Raw genomic sequence first — 20,127 nt, forward strand, 5'->3', positions numbered from 1 at the left:
CGAATGTTCTACTTGATGGTAGGTAACCTACCTGTAGACATTAAATAATATTAACCATCGATAATAGGCTATTGACCTTGGAATGGAACGGTAGGTCCCTTTTGTCTGTAATTATTCGATACTCGGCTTTGTGGAAGCCCGTCTGGGTAGGTACCACCCACTCATCAGATATTCTACCGCCAAACACTATTCTATTCACTACTCATCGTTGTGTTCCAGTTTTAAGGGTGAGTGAGCCAGTATAACTACAGGCACAAGGGACGGGATCTTAGTTCCCAAGGTTGGTGGCACATTGGCGATGTAAGGAATGCTGGAATGTTATAAGCAATGCTGTCCACTTACCATCAGATGGCCATGGGCTCGTCCGTTAACCTATACCATAATAAAGACAGATATACTGGTTCTCTAATCCTTCAAACTGAAACGGAGTACCAAGTAGTGCTGTTTGGCATTCCAATATATAATGGCACATACTATGTTGGAGACCCAGATGGGCTTGCCCAAAGCGAAGTAAAAAGATCGTATTTAATAATTTGCTAAAGTGTCCTATTGAGTTCCCCGAGGAGGACAGAGGGAGGTAATGATATGACAGTTTCTGTTGAGGGTTATTCCTGACTTTGATAAATCTTATAATATCTTCTCTCTCGGGAGGGATGGGGTGGCTTTTGTTCGGTTTTTTTAATGGCTCTTTGTTATATTGTCAAATTAAGTCTCGTAGCTTTGTTTTGAAATGATATGATACCGGGTAAAATATTATTTGCGAATAAGCCTAAAAATCTATTGGACTGATAATGTCAGCGGCTTTTGTTTCGAAATATTTTATATCATTACAGTGTCAAGACTGTGTAAAGTTTGGAATTATACGATCTAATTAAATTTCGCTGTGTAACAATTAAAAATAATAATTACTTTTTTGTATCAAAGTTTGTGTTGACTTTTGCATCTAACATTAATTATATCTATAAAATATCCTTGTTAAATGACATATAGCTTTTTCATGAAATTAGACATGTAAAATAAAATTCCAAATATATATTTAAAAAGTTATATTGAAATAAAGAAACTGACACACACACATACAGAAGCCCTGAAAACATGACATTTCTATTTTGGGCAGTCGTGTAAATATTTATCAAGGAGTTCACGAGACGCCTTCGCATCCCCAAAAGTCGTGTCCGTCTTTTCTTAATCCCCCTGTATTTATTAAAAGCTAAGTATTCCAATTTATTTTCGTAAATAGTTTTTCTTAGTTTCATTTAATTTATTTTATAATTAAATTCAGCACTTTTCGCTTCCAATTTCTAATGGAATTGGGGTTATTTTTTTTCTTTTAACGAGTTAGCTTTTTCGGGGCGATCGTCCACTGGGTATATAGCACGATACATCTACGAAACTGAGATAAATTAATTTATATATAAATGCTGTAAAAAATTTATATTTTGTATAACCCCAAGCGAAAGTTAGTTTGTTTGTTACGCTTTCACGCCTTAAGTATTCATTATGAAATTTTGAATTTCCTAAGAGCTACAACATTTTGACGAAATTCTTCTTTTCTTTTTGAAGCAGGAGACATCTTCAAAGGATTTTCAACTCCTGTACGGAAACCGGATAGTGATTCTAAATGTCCGCAACCCATCTCGTGTCTTGCTTCGCTCAATGCCTTCTTTCCACTAAACGGGAGTCATCTCCTTGACGACCATGATGATTTCACAGAAGGAGGCTGCGGCCCTCCACGCCGATTCCCTGCGGAGCATCGCTAACACCGCTCGGAGGTTGCGTACGTCTCACGGATCAGGATTCTCCCCGCGTTCGATGCGGTTGCGGGGCGGGGTTATCTTTTTACCTAATAAAATATTAGCTACTTAAAACTATGAATGTCTAGTATTGTATTGATTTTTTTATTTTTCTATTACACGACCTACTATGTCGGTAATCATAAGTGATACGCACAGTTCTTTAAAATGATGTTTATATAAGATAGGTAAATACAGATAAAAAATATATAAGGGTTTTTATATATGCTGGTTCTTGTAGATACTTTACCTGGAAAGAATAAACGAAGAAAATTCCCAGAGACTTTTCGTCAACAGTACACAGCTATTGTTTAGAAATCGATAGGACCAGACGGAGACCGTTTCATCCCAAAGAGTCCATCATCTTCAAAGTCACTATTGTCACCTTTCGCATACAAACGTTCGCTTATCACAGTAAAAGGACTTCGAACGTTTGATAGCACCATGTATAAACGTAAACGTCCTATCAAACGTTATACGAGTTTTTTATTAACAGACTTCGAAAAATATTTTCTCAATTTTTTGTTTAACGTTCGCGTGTATTTTTTAAATTTGACGTGGTTATCGCATTCAATTTAATCTGGTTTATATTCTACTGAGAGGATAATCTAGTCACTTTTTTTTTCTAAAATGAATGTTATGGTAATCAACGAATATGGCAACCCTTAAGTATCGTGCGTATGTTTTTGTTTTTGAAATGAGAATACATTTCGGTTCGATGGGATTTATTGTAAAATTTTTGATAGTAGGTACCTACATCAAATTTATAACGAAATCACCAAATTAGACCAAACCCAATATTCCTACAACACTAATTCAAATGTTTCCAATAAATATTTGTAATCATTTATAGTAAATATGATTTACACTGGTATTTTTATGATATAAGTAGGGGGACGAGCAAATAGGCTACCTGATGGTCACCATAGCCCATAGACAATGACGCTGTAAGAAATATTATATACCTTACAACGCTAATTCGCCACCAACCTTGGGAATTAAGATGTTTCTTGGGCCTGTAGTTACACTGATTCACTCATCCTTCAAACTACAACAATACTGGGCACTATTGTTTGGCGAACTGTTTACACTAACTGAATAAATATAAATAACAATTACGTGCGTACCTTCATATAATATATAATGTATACATATCATTACAGGACATGGTTGTCCCAATTCGATATTACAGCACGTTTAATAATAATATTTAAGATAAGTCTCTACGTTATATAGGATATAATCCAGGTGGCAATCCTTGTGAGCTCACTCAGGCTTCAACAAAACAAATCCATTCTGTCGGCTATCATTTGGAGTGTGATGCGCGTCAGTGGCGCCGCCTTGAGTAGCTTGGTTTCCCCGTTGGGCACCCCTAGCAACGACGGTCGATGTCTCCGCCACACACGAGGCGCACAGACTCAACTGGCTTAACATATCAGCATTATGGAATATTATGAAAATCGTCACCAAAAGACGTTACTTACATCTTTATAGGGTTACCATACACAATATAAAAAAAGCAAATGTCATTATAGTTCCATAATATTCCTTGAAAACCAATTTCAGTATTAAAGATACCATTAGCATATTAAGTGCTAATGACGCAACTTGTGACGCTGTTTAGTTATTCATAAGATTTGAATGGATACGATATACCGTATTATGTAACACATTAATGTATTAACATGTATATTAATAGATTTGAATGTATATATGACGTCTATATACATTGAAACAATAGATAATCTTGATTACAAGCCCCTACCATTGTTTACGGAAGTGATTATTTGATTTTTTCAACTTAAGCTGGTGTTTTTATTTAGTTATATTTTTATAAAACTTTATTAACATAAGAATTTGTAACATTAAGTGCTTAAATAAATACAAATATGAATTAAAAAAGTTACTGTATAAATCTTGACCGCGTGGAATGGTGGCAAGAATGCTAGCAGCATTTCCCCGTTGAATCGCAATTCCGATCCTCTGGGCTAAAAACGAACCAGCCCTCCTGTCACCAGTGGAGGCAATAAGGCGAGGTGTTATACTTTTGATGAAGCTTTTTGCACCATTACTCCAAGGGCCAAGTGTTTTATGTGATTTTTTTATGCTGATAGTTACATAATATATTAACATTTAGTGCCTTTTGCCTCTTATCATCAAGTGGTCCATCTGTTAATCTGCCTAACAGTTCATACATTTCAATAAATAGTCTAATAATTCTCCGAGTAAAAAACTTGTAACAATAGATTTTCGACCCCGAAAATTCAATACATACTGCGGTAGAGTTTTTCATACTATAATTTACAAATGAAAATAAATACTTTAACTTTATATTATAAAGCGTTGTATTGATAAATAGAGCTTACTATAAATTTACTATTTTACAAGATTACATGGAAGATATAAGTGTTTGGAGATATTATACGTTATAGTCATAAAACACGAAAAAATACATAATTGAAAATATAATTAAATGACTGACACTTCTAAGATTTTTTTTAATACCAAAAATATTTTCTAATAATATCTAAATATTTTCTATGATACGGTTATAGTTATTATCATTACTGACAACACACAGATACAAACAGCAGAGCCAAGTCACCTTCGCAACAGCAGTTACTTGCCATGCATCTATGATACAGTATCTTCAAAGTTACATAACCTAGTTACCTGATATACATCGGCTCACAGGGTATACACGGACTTCAACGTTGTGAGTTGCTAATAAGGTTTCTAAAAATATTTTATTTGTTTGGTTAGCAGTACTAGCAGTACACTGCTGTATGTGTCGAGCATCGAACTGCTAGATGAACCACAATTTATGGAAAAACCGGGTCCATTTTCATCATGTAAAAGTGTCGAGATCTGCGTTCATCGAGTTTGTAAATCAACGCTGTGTAAATATAGATTTGCGGAAAACAAAGTACATTGTTACAATTCAGTTGTAGAAAAGAAAAAATCGGAAAAACATGAGAACCAAATCCAATAATGACAAAACATTGATACGTATTTTTAACAAAGAAGATTTACAAAATGATGAATAATTTCTGGTATCACTCAGCGCTTTGAGCGCTTTAACTCGTTCCCTTTCTCCACGGATCCAGCGCTTAAGGTTTTCATTCAGAAAACAGCGTGAAATCAATAAACATATTTAATTTGTTTATATGATATAAAGTGCTCGTTACATTTTCGTAATTGAATTAGAATAGAAAATAAGCTAATAATTACAGAATAAGTCACACAACCTTCAATTTTATGGAATATAATAATTTCAATCAATCTTGTAAAATGAAGATTCAAAAGTGATCGTATGAAACAATTTAATTAAAGTATATTTTTGTTTTTTATTTTGTATATTAGATCTCGAACGAAGTTGACTCCATTGGTAACGGTAAAAGATCACTTCAATCGCAGCCTCCGAAAGATTTTTGTGACATTAAAAGCTACTTTTTGTAAATAAACGAAGGGATTTGGGAGCTTCTAAGAACTGTCTCATCCTCCGTGACAGTTTTGAGTGCCTTTGTTTTGAGTCACGTTGACGTTATATTTCTTCATTTCGTTTTGATTTTTGTTAATTGGTTTTAATACTATTCAGTAAACTAATTCGAAGATATAACGCTAATATCATAATATTAAATAAGAAGCAACTTAATTCTTGGAAACTTCTGAAGAGTTGAATTGACGACTCAAACTTAACGCTAGATCACTGTTAATAATCCGAGCAAGCGCTTTTGAGTCTTCATGTGGATAATTTGCGTTGATAAAATATATTGTCTCTGTCCGCGGTTTCACTTGGATATAAAGGGGGGGGGGGTGCTTGGTTATGAACTGTGTGTGTGTGCATGATGAGAAGTAAATACGTGAAAGCGTAAATTAATTTCGTATTTTTATTGCTTACTCCTGTGCAGAAAAAGCATCGCTGATATAATGTCAGATAACATAGTGCTTCATTACCTAAGTGTTCATCATCCCACACACAAACAGTGTGGTAGCATAAGCTCCAAGACTTTGACTTCTCCTTGGCTTTGACAGTGTGGCACTTGCTTAACGTCTTCTCAATCGTTTAATTCTATATTTAATCAATCCTATTATCCTTACCTTCCTTTCCTGTATTTTACAAATAAACATAGAAGACAAAACTGACCGCCGGCATCGTCAAATAGATTTAAAAAAAATATAGTTGGACTTCATACAAATCCGTCTGGCTAAATATCACCCTTTATAACATTGCTAGTAGTTTTGGGTTGTAGGATAACTGAGCCAGTACGATTTTAGATCGTTTTTGTAATCATTACATTCGCTGTCTGTCCCTGTGTATGCTTAGATCTTTATAATTACACAACGGTTTTTGATGCGGTTTTTTTAATAGATAGATTGATTCAAGAGGAAGGTTTATATGTTTAATACATGCACAACATAGAGAAACACTAATAATTTTAGAGATGTCTAAAGTGATGTCGTAACTAAACATATTATTTGCGCTTGCATTACAAATGCTGGTTCAACATTACGAGATAGATCAAAATAATGTACTCCATTACTGTACTCCTTAAAATGGTCTACAAAAAAGTCCGCGATGGTATATGTCTATCTCTTAAAGATAACCCACAATAAACATTTTTTTATCGTTTACTTTTTACGAGTTTAATGGCTTAATTTTCGAAGCGATTTTAAGCAATATAGCATTAATCCTTATCTAATTAGGTACCTTAAATAAATTGTGCATTCAATATAGATCAATATGGCCCTTTACAGCATGTAATTTAAATGAATATTTTCGAAGATATTACAGGTTTAAAACGCAGGGACACAGCGGTTTGTATTATTTAACGACCCGCAATTTTTGATTTATTACATCTGATAAGCTTATAGCTGTATTATAAGACACACTATAAATTCTTAATATATCCTTATTTATAATACAACACTATTACACTTAACTACTTATAGCCACCGAAGTTTTACTTCCGAAGTTCCGATAACAACTTCTTAACTGATTTTCAAAGCGCCATATTCACCATAATGACTATCATATCTGATTAAAGATCTCGACCAATTATAACTTGTCGATTCAATGTTAAAGTTATTATGTATCCGCCTTTACTTCTGTGATTGGAATAGGCTGTAGAATCAATACTGAGGTATTGATCGTTGATATTTATTCAAGTCGTGTATACAACTCCATTCCGACCGGTATCAGAATCCAATTGTTGAAAAACTATTTGAATTATTGGTACATCATTGATAAGATTATCGTAACAAGTTATGTTTATAAATCAATTTTACTGTTTCCATAGGTTTAAATATAATAAATTTTAGACATTTTTGTTTTATTTTTTATTACACGGACTGGCAAATGGGTTTGATGGTAAATAGTCACTGATGCCAATTGATATTTTAATAAAATTCCTTTATTCGATTTAACAACAACCGGAACACAACAATACTAAGTTTTATTGCTTTACGGTAAAATACGACTAGTTGGTGGTACCTACCGTGTTTGCAAACCTGTCTGTTGCAAACAATCCTACCGCCATATAATATACTTCTTTTTTATGGTAAAGGTTGGCGGACGAGCATATGTGCCACCTGATGGTAAGTGGTCAACACCGCCTGTTTAATTTACTTATTGGTCTGACCAGGGGTTTGAACATAGAATCTCGAGAACTGCGACTTAAGCTGGACAAGATAGCCGATAATTTTTTAAATATTTATTATATAATCTGTCCAAAGAGAATTTCTGGTAGTTGTTTCCGTTTGCCACGAAATATTTAATGTTATAGTATATAAATATTGTAGTTGTAAAAGAGGAATTGATGTAAATATATGTAGTATATAGTCCTAACGCATACATTTGGTCCTTCGCGCCGGATCCGAACTAGTGAACTTACGGACTTACAGTCCACCATGTTCGGTCCTAGCTCATACATATGTGTTAAAATTAGTGAAAACAGCATGTACATACACCTCCCCTCCTCTTAGAAAAGAAACAAGAAAGTTTGTCTTATTTTACCAACAGTACCACCATCTGAAGTGAGATATTATCAGATATGGCAGAATGTAGTTTCTTCCATAAATGGATGGATGGAGCACGAGATGAATTATAAATGCAAATTTAGCGAAAGAAATGCTTCTTGGAAAGTTTTTAATTCTTCTGTTCTGTTAAATAAATATTATATCATTTATTTTATCAACAATTTTAACGTATCGTACGAAGCAATGGAAACTGTACAATATTAGCATAATATCATGTAGATTTTGGTTTTATTGAAAACCTTTTTAGTTTACGAGGGGTTCGAATAAGAGTCTCCTTATCAGTGTTTAACTGATCGCTTCCAATAAGACCCCTATTTTCATTACAATGTTCGGATAAACGTTTTTATATTGAAATGTTGTAGTTCCGTACCTTTTTTTTTATTTATTGTATAACGTGACGCCGTTTTGGTATTTGAATGATATAAATTTGATGTTATTTTTTTTAAATCCGTCATGTAGATGAGTAAAAATTAAAAATGATAATATTCACTGTACTAAGCTTTTTTTTATGCTATAGTTGGTACACGGACAGGAGGCTCACCTGATGGAAAGCGACTACCAACACCCATGGATATCTGCAACATTGGGGGGCTTGCAGGTGCGTTGCCGGTCTTTAAGAAATGTGTACGCTCTGTTCTTGAAGATTCACAAGTCGTATTTGGAAAAACTGCTGGTGAAAGCTGTTTCCATGAATGAAAGGTTGTGCTAGGCAGAAAATGTGTTAGAAATCGCGCTGTTGAGGATTTTTGGACATCTAGGTGGTGGGTGAAACATGGTATTCTGGTGATATATCCGAAGGTGAAATTCAGCAGCCGGGATTATTCCAAGCAATTTCTCGGACCATTTCCCGTGAAAAATGCGGTACAAGATACAGAGATCCTGAAGCTAAGCTTTATTTTAACTTTAATAAATACTTTTTAGTTTAGTCTCTTTGTACGTACCGTTTACATAATACGCGTGCGTCTTGATGAACATAATTAAAAAAAAAAAACCGGAGCACAATGAACGTGATGTTATTTATATAGCAATAAATATATTAACGATGTAAGGGTAATAAGCAGAAATGTCGCAAGAGTCGTTCAAAAAAAAACCTTTAATGTCACTGAAAATGAGTACCCAGTAAGCATTTGCCTGTAGTAGAGCCAGACAAATTGTATCATTACAGTTAATGGTCACCGTAATGCTCAATTCTTCTCACCCATTTATGTAATGCATGGATCTGAACTAGTACAATACAGACGATAGCTCACTGGGAGATATTAAGTCGGGAGACATGGCTATCACCACCCATGGACAATTAGACATGGGACTTCAAAAGACTTACAGATGCGTTGCTGGTCTTTAAGGAATGTTAATAATTTTCGCTCCCATGCGGGTATTTGGATACACAAGTGTCATTCAATAAATACAGATTAAGATCTTTCAATGCTGAATAAGATATTTTTTTTGTATTTTTGTGTTATATAGGTAAGAGTACGGGCAAATAGGCTGCCTGATGATTAGTGGTCACTTTAGACATAGACATAAACATTAGTGCTGTAAGAAATATTAACTATTCCTTGTAGTGCCAATGCGCCATCAACCTCGGGAGCTAAGATGTAAGTCCCTTGTGCCTGTAGTAACACTGGATCGCTCACCCTTCAAACGAGAATACAATAATCTTAAGTATTGCTGCTCGGCGGTAGAACGTATGGTGTATGGGTGGTAACCACTGAGTAAGCACAAAACCCAACCATCAATTTGTTTCGTACCCATCGTGTATCACGTTTCGTGAAAAATAATATTTAATATAAAATAATATAAATTATATTTAACGGATGTTTAAAACGTGTAAATAAATTTTTCAAACAGAACGATATGAATTTTACAGTTTTGTCTCAGTTATTTATTAACAACTAATTTTATATAACGTCACTATATCTATACAAACGGTTCGTATGTCTGCTGTATGTATGTTCGTAATCCTTCTGCCATAAATATGAAAGCTAGTAAAGATTCTCTAGAACTTTAGATATTTATACGTAAAGAGAAATCCAAGTTGGTGATTGTTTTTTGGATCAGAAATTGTATCGACATTAAAGTTATTTATTTAGTTATAGGTATTAATACGAGTAGTTAAATACCTAAAGTCGTCGTCGTCGAATCTTCTCCTTAAAAGTCCAGTCATTTTCCTCGTAATTAAATAAAGATTAGCTTCTCACGCAGACGAAGTCGAGATTAAAGCTAGTAAACATTGTGTCGAGTTATCGCATTCTTCCGTAAATAATTCACTTTATAATACTTTAAGCTTACTTGAGTAAATCGATTATAATAACTATTATTTATAGTATAAATCACTGCGACTACATGTGTTGTACGTAATATGTCACGCAACACACTGATAAGGACATTTCGATCGTAACCATGAAGAGACAATTAGTCAAGGCTGAAGTGAATTCTGACACAGTACAGTGAGTCTTGTTCATAATGAGTGCGCGAAGGACAGTCATGTGCCGACGGTTTGTGTTAGCTGTATTGTTAAGTATGTTCCTCCTGTCCGCTGCGGAAAATGGTAAGTTTATCGTCCTTGCTTTTTTTTTTAAAATTAATAATACATAACATCTCTAGAAAAAAATCTAGAGCAAAATGGATTTGCTTTATGTTTTTCATGCATAAATGCAAATTTTAGAATTTTAGATTGTGACATTTTGTATTTTTTTTTTTTTAATTAAACTACATCCTTACGATCGCTCGTGTCTTTTTCACTTTTTAGTTTCGGCTAGGTGTTAGCCGTTTACAATTTTTTTTATTTACTACATTACTATTTACATCGGCAGATCTTCGCTGGAGTTGGAGCTCGTCGTCCTTCTTGAGAGACGTAGCCCCACACTGACTGAATATATATATTGTCTTTATATTATATAGTATTCTAGATATCGTTTATATTTAATTTTTTTTTCTTTATTTCATGTGCACTTTCTGCTAACACATAATTTTTAACAGGCATGGATTTTAAATACACAGTTATGCTACTCTTAGAATCTAAGATAGATAGATAAGATTTACCGCAATCCAGCGATATCTGGTCGCTTGATCAAAGAGAACACAGCCTCGGCAACTCTGATGTCGCGTTTGTGTATAAATGACTCGACGTTGTGCTCTAGTATGGTCCTTTCTAAGACAGATAGTAATGACAGAACAGCTTCCGGTGAGGGACTGCCCTAATATATATAATTTATAATAATGTAGTATTGATCAGTTCGATAAAATCAGTGATAATCATTGTATGTGCACAAGAAGTAAGGATAAGCTTAGAACGCCAAGTTTCCGATTCCGCAAAGTCAATAAATCTTTCTTGGAGCAAGGTATCCGCTTCTATAATAAAATTCCGCAGACATTTTTAACTTTTCCGTTTCAAAATACATTGGTAAAGAAGGCATATTATTCGATACAAGATTATATTGATGATAAAAAAGCGTGGAGTTAATGTTTCTTGACTTCCAGGCAGGAGACATAACATACATATATAATTGTATTTAACTAATTTTATATGTTGAAAAAGATTAACTACTGAGTTTCTTGCTGGTTCTTCTCGGTAGAATCTACATTCCGAACCGGTGGTAACTTTACTTTAAATATTTTGTTAAATGACGATTCAAAAGTGCCTGTAAAAGCCTACTTGAATAAAGTATATTTTGATTTGGTTTGATTTGAATGTGCACTTCGTTCATCTAGTCACTAGCATATAAGGCCGTAGCTCCTAAGGTCTAGGGCGGTTCAAGTCCTTAGTCAGCTTAGAGTTCAAAAGTTGCAATTTATTCTAATTGAAAAAATAATTAAAAATGTTTATTTTACAAGGACAAAGTTTTAGTAATAGTTTAGTATTAACAATATACGTTTTGAGTTGTCGCTCAGTGATAGGAAAATCGCCCTTGGTAAAACCTTGCGTGGGTTTCTATCGACCACTTAATACAATTAGACACAATGAAACTTATCGGTCGCGTGTATTGTACGAGTTTTGTGCTTGAGATGGATCGTAGTTGAACATATATATTATATCCTAAGCTTACCCGAGTTCTCTATAAATTATATTAACATTACACAATACTTAGCGTTTAAAATTACACGGAAGCAATTGTTAATTACCGAATTTTAACATATAAAAGTTCTTCATGATGGCGCGAAAGCGTCGCTGTTCGTTAGTCAAACGACATCTCAATAAGTAATGAGGGGGAGATGGATGTATAATTTGATATAATTAAGAAGGACTAATTGTGTATTTACTTAAACTGTGGTATTGCAAGTAATATAAACTAAACACTCATTTTTTTATATAATAGTGTTGCCATCAGGTGAGCCTTCTTCTAATTTGCTACCTAAAGCATATAAAAAATGTCTTCATCCTGAACCAGTCTGAGCTGAACCCTATTTAATAAGTCCGACTACATCAATGAGAGCTCAACTTACATTGGAATATGTTGGTAATTTTTAAATCTCCGAATCTATGTAGATTTAACTTTGCGTCCACATTAACTTTTAATCATCAATATGTTATAGACTATAGTTAACCAAAGTTTAATCCAAATCAACTTGATGATTTTTTTAAAATAAATATTTAGATGTATTTTTTTTTTAAACTGACAATGTTTTTATTTTTGAACTGATTTCAATAAAACGTAATATGTTACCCCAGTTAAAAACCGCATCCAAATCAAAACAAACAAACGGACAAAAATTCTAAAAATCTTAGTTATGTGATCTATTCCATTAAAAAATCTCCCTCAGTAATATATTTTCTCAAATACCTTCCATGTACAGATTTCGATCAGTTGCGATTTTATTATATGTATAGACTAAGAATAAGTGCAATGGACTAAGAAAAATATATATTATTAAAAATCGTTTTTGATGTATTTGTTGAGCATTGGATGAATGTTTCATACAATAGTTTCCTGATTTTGTTCGCATATATGTATGAGTTATTATTACACCATGACTCGGATTAAATTTACTAGAGCTGATTTCCATTGGACGAAAATGAAATACGTATTTAACAGACATACAGATAGCAAATGAAAAAAAAACTTGTATTGATATCAATAAATCCTCGTAAAAACGTTAGTCATAAGATATAAAAAAAAAACACGTACATTACATAGAATATATATTTATACAGAATGACTGTATTTAAGGAGAATACTTGGTACGTGATTCTTATTCGAATTATGTAAAAAAATAGGTCATTAATTTGTGATCAAATTTCGAAAAAAAAACAATTTAAATAAATGAAGTGTGGACACATTGCCAGCGGCGCGTGCGGCGTGGTTTTGTACTGTGCCATGGACTTGTACCGATAGATGTTCCCAAATCGCTGAATACCTACTGCCAGAGTAATCTTAAACACTAATCAAAGACTACGAGACTTCGGACAGTTCCGTATTCAAACACATGTCCAAGGAAATGTGCGCAAACAGACAGGAGTTGAAATTAAAAATCACCTGTACTTTCGAAACTGTTTTAAGTGACCCAATCGTGCTGAATCGTGGGAAATACAATATGGGTACACGTGCCGAACTGTGTGTCACACAAGTGGGAGCTCACTTTGAACATTTGTTATGTAGATAAATAGGTAGTTTAAAGTTTGTCAATCGTTGTAAATAAGTATGATTCCTTTTTAAAATACGCCGGATATTCCATGATAGATAAACAGGTCTTATTATTTTATGTCTCAAGTTAGCATAATTTACCTAGTCAACAAATTTGTTGTTTAAACGATTGAAATATCTTGGTATTTTTGCCTGTCTAAGCGAGGATTAAAGTATGAAGAGAGATTGAATCATGGTTGTTTATCAAAGGAAGCCTGCTACCCTGTTAACCCGTGGCGGCGTATGGACACAGGTAAGCTACCGCGCCATAACTAAATGTACCTACCTACATACTTGTTTTGTGTCGACAGCGCAACTAGGGTGTCCACACGATGTGTAATTAATAACATAGCTTTTGTAAACTTTACTTAGAAGTTTATTAATATTTATGTTATATGTATTTTTTTTTGTCATATAACATGATCGTCAAATATCAATAGTATTCAAACAGTCAAGCTGTATATTACAAAGATTTTACTAATGCTTTTGAATCGTCATGTTGAATTAATTGATAAGAAATTAGTTCGGAATGTAAATTCTACGGAAAATATTCGATCTACACTAATATTATAAATGTGAAAGTAACTCTGTCTGTGTGTCATAAGTCGGCTAAACCACTGAGCCGAATTTGATGAAACTTAGTATGACGCAAGCTTGAACTCCAAGAAAGGACTCCATAGGCTGTCTTTACGTCTAACAGCTGACGACTAACCCCTAAAACATTTATTGTATTTATTATTTAGGAATTTTTTACATAATTAGTTATTATATAAGAATCAAGTGATAGCTCGTTTAATATTAATATTATACTATATCCTATTGTATTTAGTTTAATTTTCTTTTATCTTGTGTCTTGATTAATTCTCAGTATCTCAAGAGTCGGCTGGAGATTAGGACAAATCCGCTTGGGTCCACATTGTCTTGTACATTAATTTTATAAAACATAATTATACAAATAAATATAAAATACAACTAAGTATAATAGGCGTGATTATCCCTTAAAGAGATTATCTGTAGACCAAAAAAGGAACGAATAATTTACCTCCATAAAGAGATAGATAGATAAAAGATAGATACTATCATACAAAATGTAAACAACACTGTATCTGTTATGCAGATATATGCTAAAAGATATGAGAATTCAGAATTAGAGTAGACAGATACTACTATAAAAGCGTAAAAGTAACTCTGTCTGTCTGTATGTCGCTCTTTCACTATCAAACCATTGCACTACATTTAATGAAATTGTAAAACCTCACGACCAGCCCATAAAGCGCGAACGAAGCCAAACTCGAACTCTACATCATATCATTTTATTAATATGTCTGTCAAGTCTTTTATCCAGAGGTTGTCTGAAAGAGATCGCTCTCTTAGCGATAATACTGCCTTTTACATACGCTTAGTAATTATATTATTTGGTTAGTTTAACTGTAAGACTAGTTTTCTCAATATCAATATTCGGTAATGTTATGTATGTACGGAAAAATATTAATGATTTTAAGGAACAAAAGCAAACTTGTTTCTCCTGTTACTTGATTGTATAAAGTCAGTAACTCTTTTGTGGGGTTGTATGTTGGTAAATGTATACGGTTCTGCAACAGGAACCTAGACGGCGTTCAAAATGCTTCTGTTGTCTGCGAAAGGTTATTATAGAATTAGTGAGTTTTTGATTGATAGCGCACTTTGGGAATGAAACGATAGCCTTCTGTCTATTTCTTTTGACATAAAAGAAGTCCCGCTGAGTTTCTTTCGTCGCTTCTCGGGACAGGGTATTTTCTTTTTGAAACCGGTGTAGTGTTTACTTTGAAAATCAATAAGTAAGTGTAATGCTTCTATATTGAATAAAGGAATTTGATTTTAATTAAACGCTTTTGGTGTAGGAAAGCATATTCTATTGTATTTTATAGATATTTATCTATCTATTAATAAGATTTGTGAAGATGAAAGAGACTTAAAATAACCACAGATTGCTATATTTTCTATGACGATAGAAACTGTATACAGTGGACTGTTGACACCCGGATGCGCCCAGCATTACCACAGGATATACGTGACGAAAGAAGTTCCCGCTCGGAAATATATGTACCACCATGAAGTCCTTGCTGGTCAGCAAGGCGACAGTGACCTCAAGACCATAGATGTAAGATTAATTAAACCATATTGATCATAATAGCATTTTTAGTGTAATTAATCACGTAAAACTCAAAATTGAGTTTGACAAAGAAGTAGGTAGATTAGCAAATTCACTACCTGATAGTAAGTGGTTAACATCGTCCATAGACATTGGCGCTGTAAGAAATATAAACCACCCTGATATCGTCAATCGCTCCCAACCTTGGAAACTAAGATGTTATGACCTTGCGCATGTAGTTACACTGGTTTTTCACATATCAAACCGGAAGCCTACGATAATAAGTATTGATGTTTACCAGTAGAATATATTGTAAGTGGGAAGTACCCAAGCTGTTCACCAGCGTCCACCAGAACTGTAAAAATCAGGTTACTTTTTAAAGTTTTCCTTATGTAATATGTATGTCTTTAAATATATTTTTTAATAATTTTAAAAAACGACAGTACCATATTGAAGGTTTCTACCATTATCAGATACGGTGGAGGATAGTGGGGGGCGTCAAGATTCCAATCCAAGATGCTCCGTACCAAGTTTTGCACGGCAAGTACTGTGGAGCAGCACTGATAGCACCAGAATGGGTCATAACTGCTGCTCATTGTAAGTAAGTAACATAGTAACCACTAGTTATTTACACAACAGTATTTGCTCATAAAATGATGTTCTGCATAATATTTTAACTAAACAAATGTTCCAAACATTCCAACTTTACATTTAAAAAGACGAGACTCAATATATGTCGAGGTGAACCAAACGTTTGCGTGATTCAGAAACTTATTTTTTATTATATATTTTTTGGTACACATTTTTATTAATTAAGTTTTTCATTGATGGTCCATTTTTTTCCTTTGTAATTTGATGTGTCTCACTGGTTAGATCACGTGAACCTTGAAACCTGACAGGCACCGTTGATGTTTAATGTGCAAAATTTGTGCTAGTAATTTATCTTGTGCGGTAAAGGGAAACATCGTGAGAAAACCTGCAAGAGTTAAAAGAATATCTATCACATACGTATTCACTAGCCCGAAAGCATCGAAACAGCATTGTGGAATAAGCTCCAAATATTCGCCTCAAAAAGGACACCTTATCGTTTAACTTTACTTTTTATCCTTTTCGAAGAGAATTGCTATTTTTAGATTTTCATTTACGGTAAGGTTATTTTTTTTCAGTTCCAAGGAAACACATGTTTACGCTGGTTCGACACACCGAAGTCACACAATAGGGTATTTAATTTGCGCGCATTTTATACACCCCTTATGGAACGTTACCAATAGACAGCATTCTCACGACTACGACTACCAGTTGGTTCTGTTAGAAACTCCGATACCTGTCAGTTCAGTCGCTAGACCCATTGCGATTGGAAATGTTGGAGATATCATACCAGGCACTATGGTCTCAATAAGTGGATGGGGTCATCTGGCGTTTAAAGTAAGTCTTCTTACTAATAACTAGTCTTCAAAGTAAGCGTGCTTTAATATGTAAAATATATTTATTTTTCAGATTTTACTTATATATGAATCTTGAAGTGAAACCGTTAATTACAGATTTAGCTAGCTAGATACCACAAGCCTTCTAACCAAGCATGCCCGAAGTTTGTACCATGCACAAATTTGACGCTAGTTAGATACAGTATGCTCATTAGATATAATAAAAACCGAGTATGTCATCTTTTGCATATGTGATGATGACGATGTCATCCCAGCCATACTTGAACGACAAAATTACTTACCGATGGTAGGTAATACCTCTATTGACTGGAGTCACTACACTGGAAGAGTTTTTACAGTTTATAAGGGCACAGTTACACCAAGAGTGTTTGCTTAGCAACTTCGAGCACGCTTGGTCGGACGACTCGTATCAAGCCTATTCTAAATTTGTAATCTTGATAGTGACGGTAACAAATTTTAATAAATATTATAATCAACTAGTACTACTAGTACTAATATTGAAGATAAGAATCTTCAATTATAAAGCCTGGTCTCATAGGATTATTGATGTTTTAAGTACTTCTTTATAAACTGTATTGCCAAGTTATTATTATTCTTTGCTTAATAGCACGCTATAAACCGGTTACTATGATATCCATCTATTATTTAATAGTCGTCACTATGAATTATGCAGTTAATTGACCATTTATTAGAATTTTATTTTTTTTGTAGAAAAGCAAAATGCAAGATCTGCTACAACGAATATTTGTACCTATAATAGCAACCGAAGATTGTAAGACTATTCCTCATGAATCCTACACTTTCATGACGACGAGAATGTTCTGTGCGGGAGATCTTGACGGTTTTAAGGATTCTTGTCAGGTAAAAAAGTATTCATATTCCATTAAGATTCCATTTTTTTATCGTGATAAATGTATCGTTTCTTCCCAATGTAACCAAAGTATTACCCGATTTAGTGTAGTGTTCAATTGTGTATTTCCTACATAAAGCCAAAACAATTTTCTTTCTTATTTAAAATCTCTTGGCGTTTCAAAAAACTGAAAAGAAACGTTTTCCTTGTCTTTTTTTCTAGATCTTAGAATTATACTCTAATGTAATACTTAATCTATTTTAAGGGCGACTCAGGCGGGCCAGTTGTGGTAAATGGGAAACTAATAGGTCTTGTCTCATTTGGTATAGGATGTGCAACTCCGAATAAACCAGGTGTATATGCCAACGTACCGTATGCTAGACCATGGATAAGAAAAATCACTGGTTTACCTTTATAATTAAGAAATGACGTTCGTATATAAATATTAATATTTTCAATGTTAACATGAATGATAAATAAAAGGTGATTAATAGTATTACCCGGTGGAACTCCTAGATTTTGTGCCATCATATACAGGTATTCTTAAGTATATTATTTTAGTTATTTTGCAATGTGTAAAATTACAAATAAGTTAAACACAAATCATATTATGTTATTTTTAGTTTCAATTAAATAAACTAAGGAAATAATGATATAACAATTCGATTGTGGAATGTAAGCAATTATAATCCATTGTAATTAATTAACTATATAATATTTGTTTAATGATCGTATATGTCAATTTAACTAAAGTAAAGTTTCTTGTATAATCAAGTATTGTAATTTTACCCAGTGGCTACGCGTGAATCTTAACCGATGATTGCAGGTTCAAACTCAGGCAAGCACCCCTGAATTTTCATGTGCTTATTTTGTGTTAACAATTCATCTCGTGCTCGGCGGTGAAGGAAAACATCGTGAGGACACCAGCTTGTGTCTAATTTCAACGAAATTCTGCCACACGTGTATTTCACCAAACCGCATTGGAGCAGCGTGGTGGAATATGCTCCAAACCTTCTTCTCAAATGCAGAGGAGAGGAAGAGGCCTTAGCACAGCAGTGGAAATTTACAGGCTGTTAATATTGTATGTTCTAATTTTTATGAATTTTGGTAAAATTCTTTTTACGTTTTATTACATAATGTTAAACATTTCTGGAAAAAATATTAAAAAGCTTTTACAACTAATGAAGACGGCCGAGGTTCCCAAGACGATGTATTAATTTTTCTTGGACGAAAATCCTATTAAAGCAAGCTTTTCTTTTATAATAAAAATTAATAGACATTTCTTGTATGTATTTATTTCTGTATGTAATATTCGTCCTGGCCTAGCGATTTTTTCTTTTTAATATACCTTTGTTTTAGTTTTGTGAAGATGTTAAGCTTACCAATTGTTTTAAATAAAGTACGCCCCACTGAGTATGCGAGACGAAAGAAAAACCTTTTACGTTAATGAATTTTAACTCAAATTGTTTGGACCAACTGCTTTACGAGCTATCTGAGGCGCAGAGGATATACACTTCCAACTTACAGACTCCGGGCTGTTATTGAGAATTTTTGAATAGTAAAACTTTATATTTTTTTATCGACATGCCCCGTTGATCCGAGGAAATGGGGAATTATGAGGACGACCTGCGTGGTCGATTAGTGTGTACACCGGTTTTCACGGGTACGCCACTCCGAGGTCCCGGGTTCGAATCCCGACTGAGTCGATATAGAAAAAGTACATTAGTTTTCTATGTTGTCTTGGGTCTGGGTGTTTGTGGTACCGTCGTTACTTCTGATTTTCCATAACACAAGTGTTTTAGCTACTTACACTGGGATCAGAGAAATGTATGTGATGTTATCCAATATTTAATATTTATATTTATTTATGTATTTTAATTTTATCTAGCCATTAGACCAATGAGGCAGCCAATATTCATTACAAATTAAAGAACACAGACATATTCTTTTTGTCGTTTAATTAGCCCATTTAAATTTATAGTTACCATTGTTTTGGAATGAAGATAAGAGTTATTTGAAAGTCTAACATCTCTATATATTGAAATCTATTTTATTATAAGATATAATCTTCAGGTAGAAAAATTGCGGCTAGGTTAATAAATTTCCTCGATCGTTGTCTCTACGAGATCGCTAATCAGCACCAGGATTGACGGGGAAGCCACTGTTTATGCTGATCTTGGTATTTTATCAATATTTGTCATGTCACGAAACGTTTACTTGGTGGTAGGGCTTTGTGCAAGCCCGC

General features: G+C 33.8%; 1 protein-coding gene across 1 annotated transcript; it reads left to right on the forward strand.

The window, feature by feature from the left end:
- Positions 1–10,260: 10,260 nt before the first annotated feature.
- On the forward strand, positions 10,261–18,515 carry LOC113398506 (trypsin-7-like). Its single transcript, XM_026637266.2, has 6 exons — positions 10,261–10,383; positions 15,448–15,596; positions 16,061–16,188; positions 16,754–17,012; positions 17,744–17,893; positions 18,148–18,515. The coding sequence occupies exons 1-6, from the start codon at positions 10,299–10,301 to the stop codon at positions 18,298–18,300; spliced, it is 924 nt and encodes a 307-aa protein (XP_026493051.1). The 5' UTR covers positions 10,261–10,298; the 3' UTR covers positions 18,301–18,515.
- Positions 18,516–20,127: the final 1,612 nt, after the last annotated feature.

The sequence above is a fragment of the Vanessa tameamea genome, chromosome 26 (genome assembly GCF_037043105.1).
Source record: "Vanessa tameamea isolate UH-Manoa-2023 chromosome 26, ilVanTame1 primary haplotype, whole genome shotgun sequence".
Classification (NCBI taxonomy): Eukaryota; Metazoa; Arthropoda; class Insecta; order Lepidoptera; family Nymphalidae; genus Vanessa; species Vanessa tameamea.

What these genes read in the sequence shown, in the direction of transcription:
- LOC113398506 (XM_026637266.2), top strand. Translation starts at nt 10,299, where the DNA reads ATGAGTGCGCGAAGGACAGTCATGTGCCGACGGTTTGTGTTAGCTGTA. An exon ending in GTGACCTCAAGACCATAGAT is followed by an intron (nt 15,597 to 16,060) that starts GTAAGATTAATT and finishes TACCATTATCAG; the next exon opens with ATACGGTGGAGGATAGTGGG. An exon ending in GGGGTCATCTGGCGTTTAAA is followed by an intron (nt 17,013 to 17,743) that starts GTAAGTCTTCTT and finishes TTTTTTTTGTAG; the next exon opens with AAAAGCAAAATGCAAGATCT.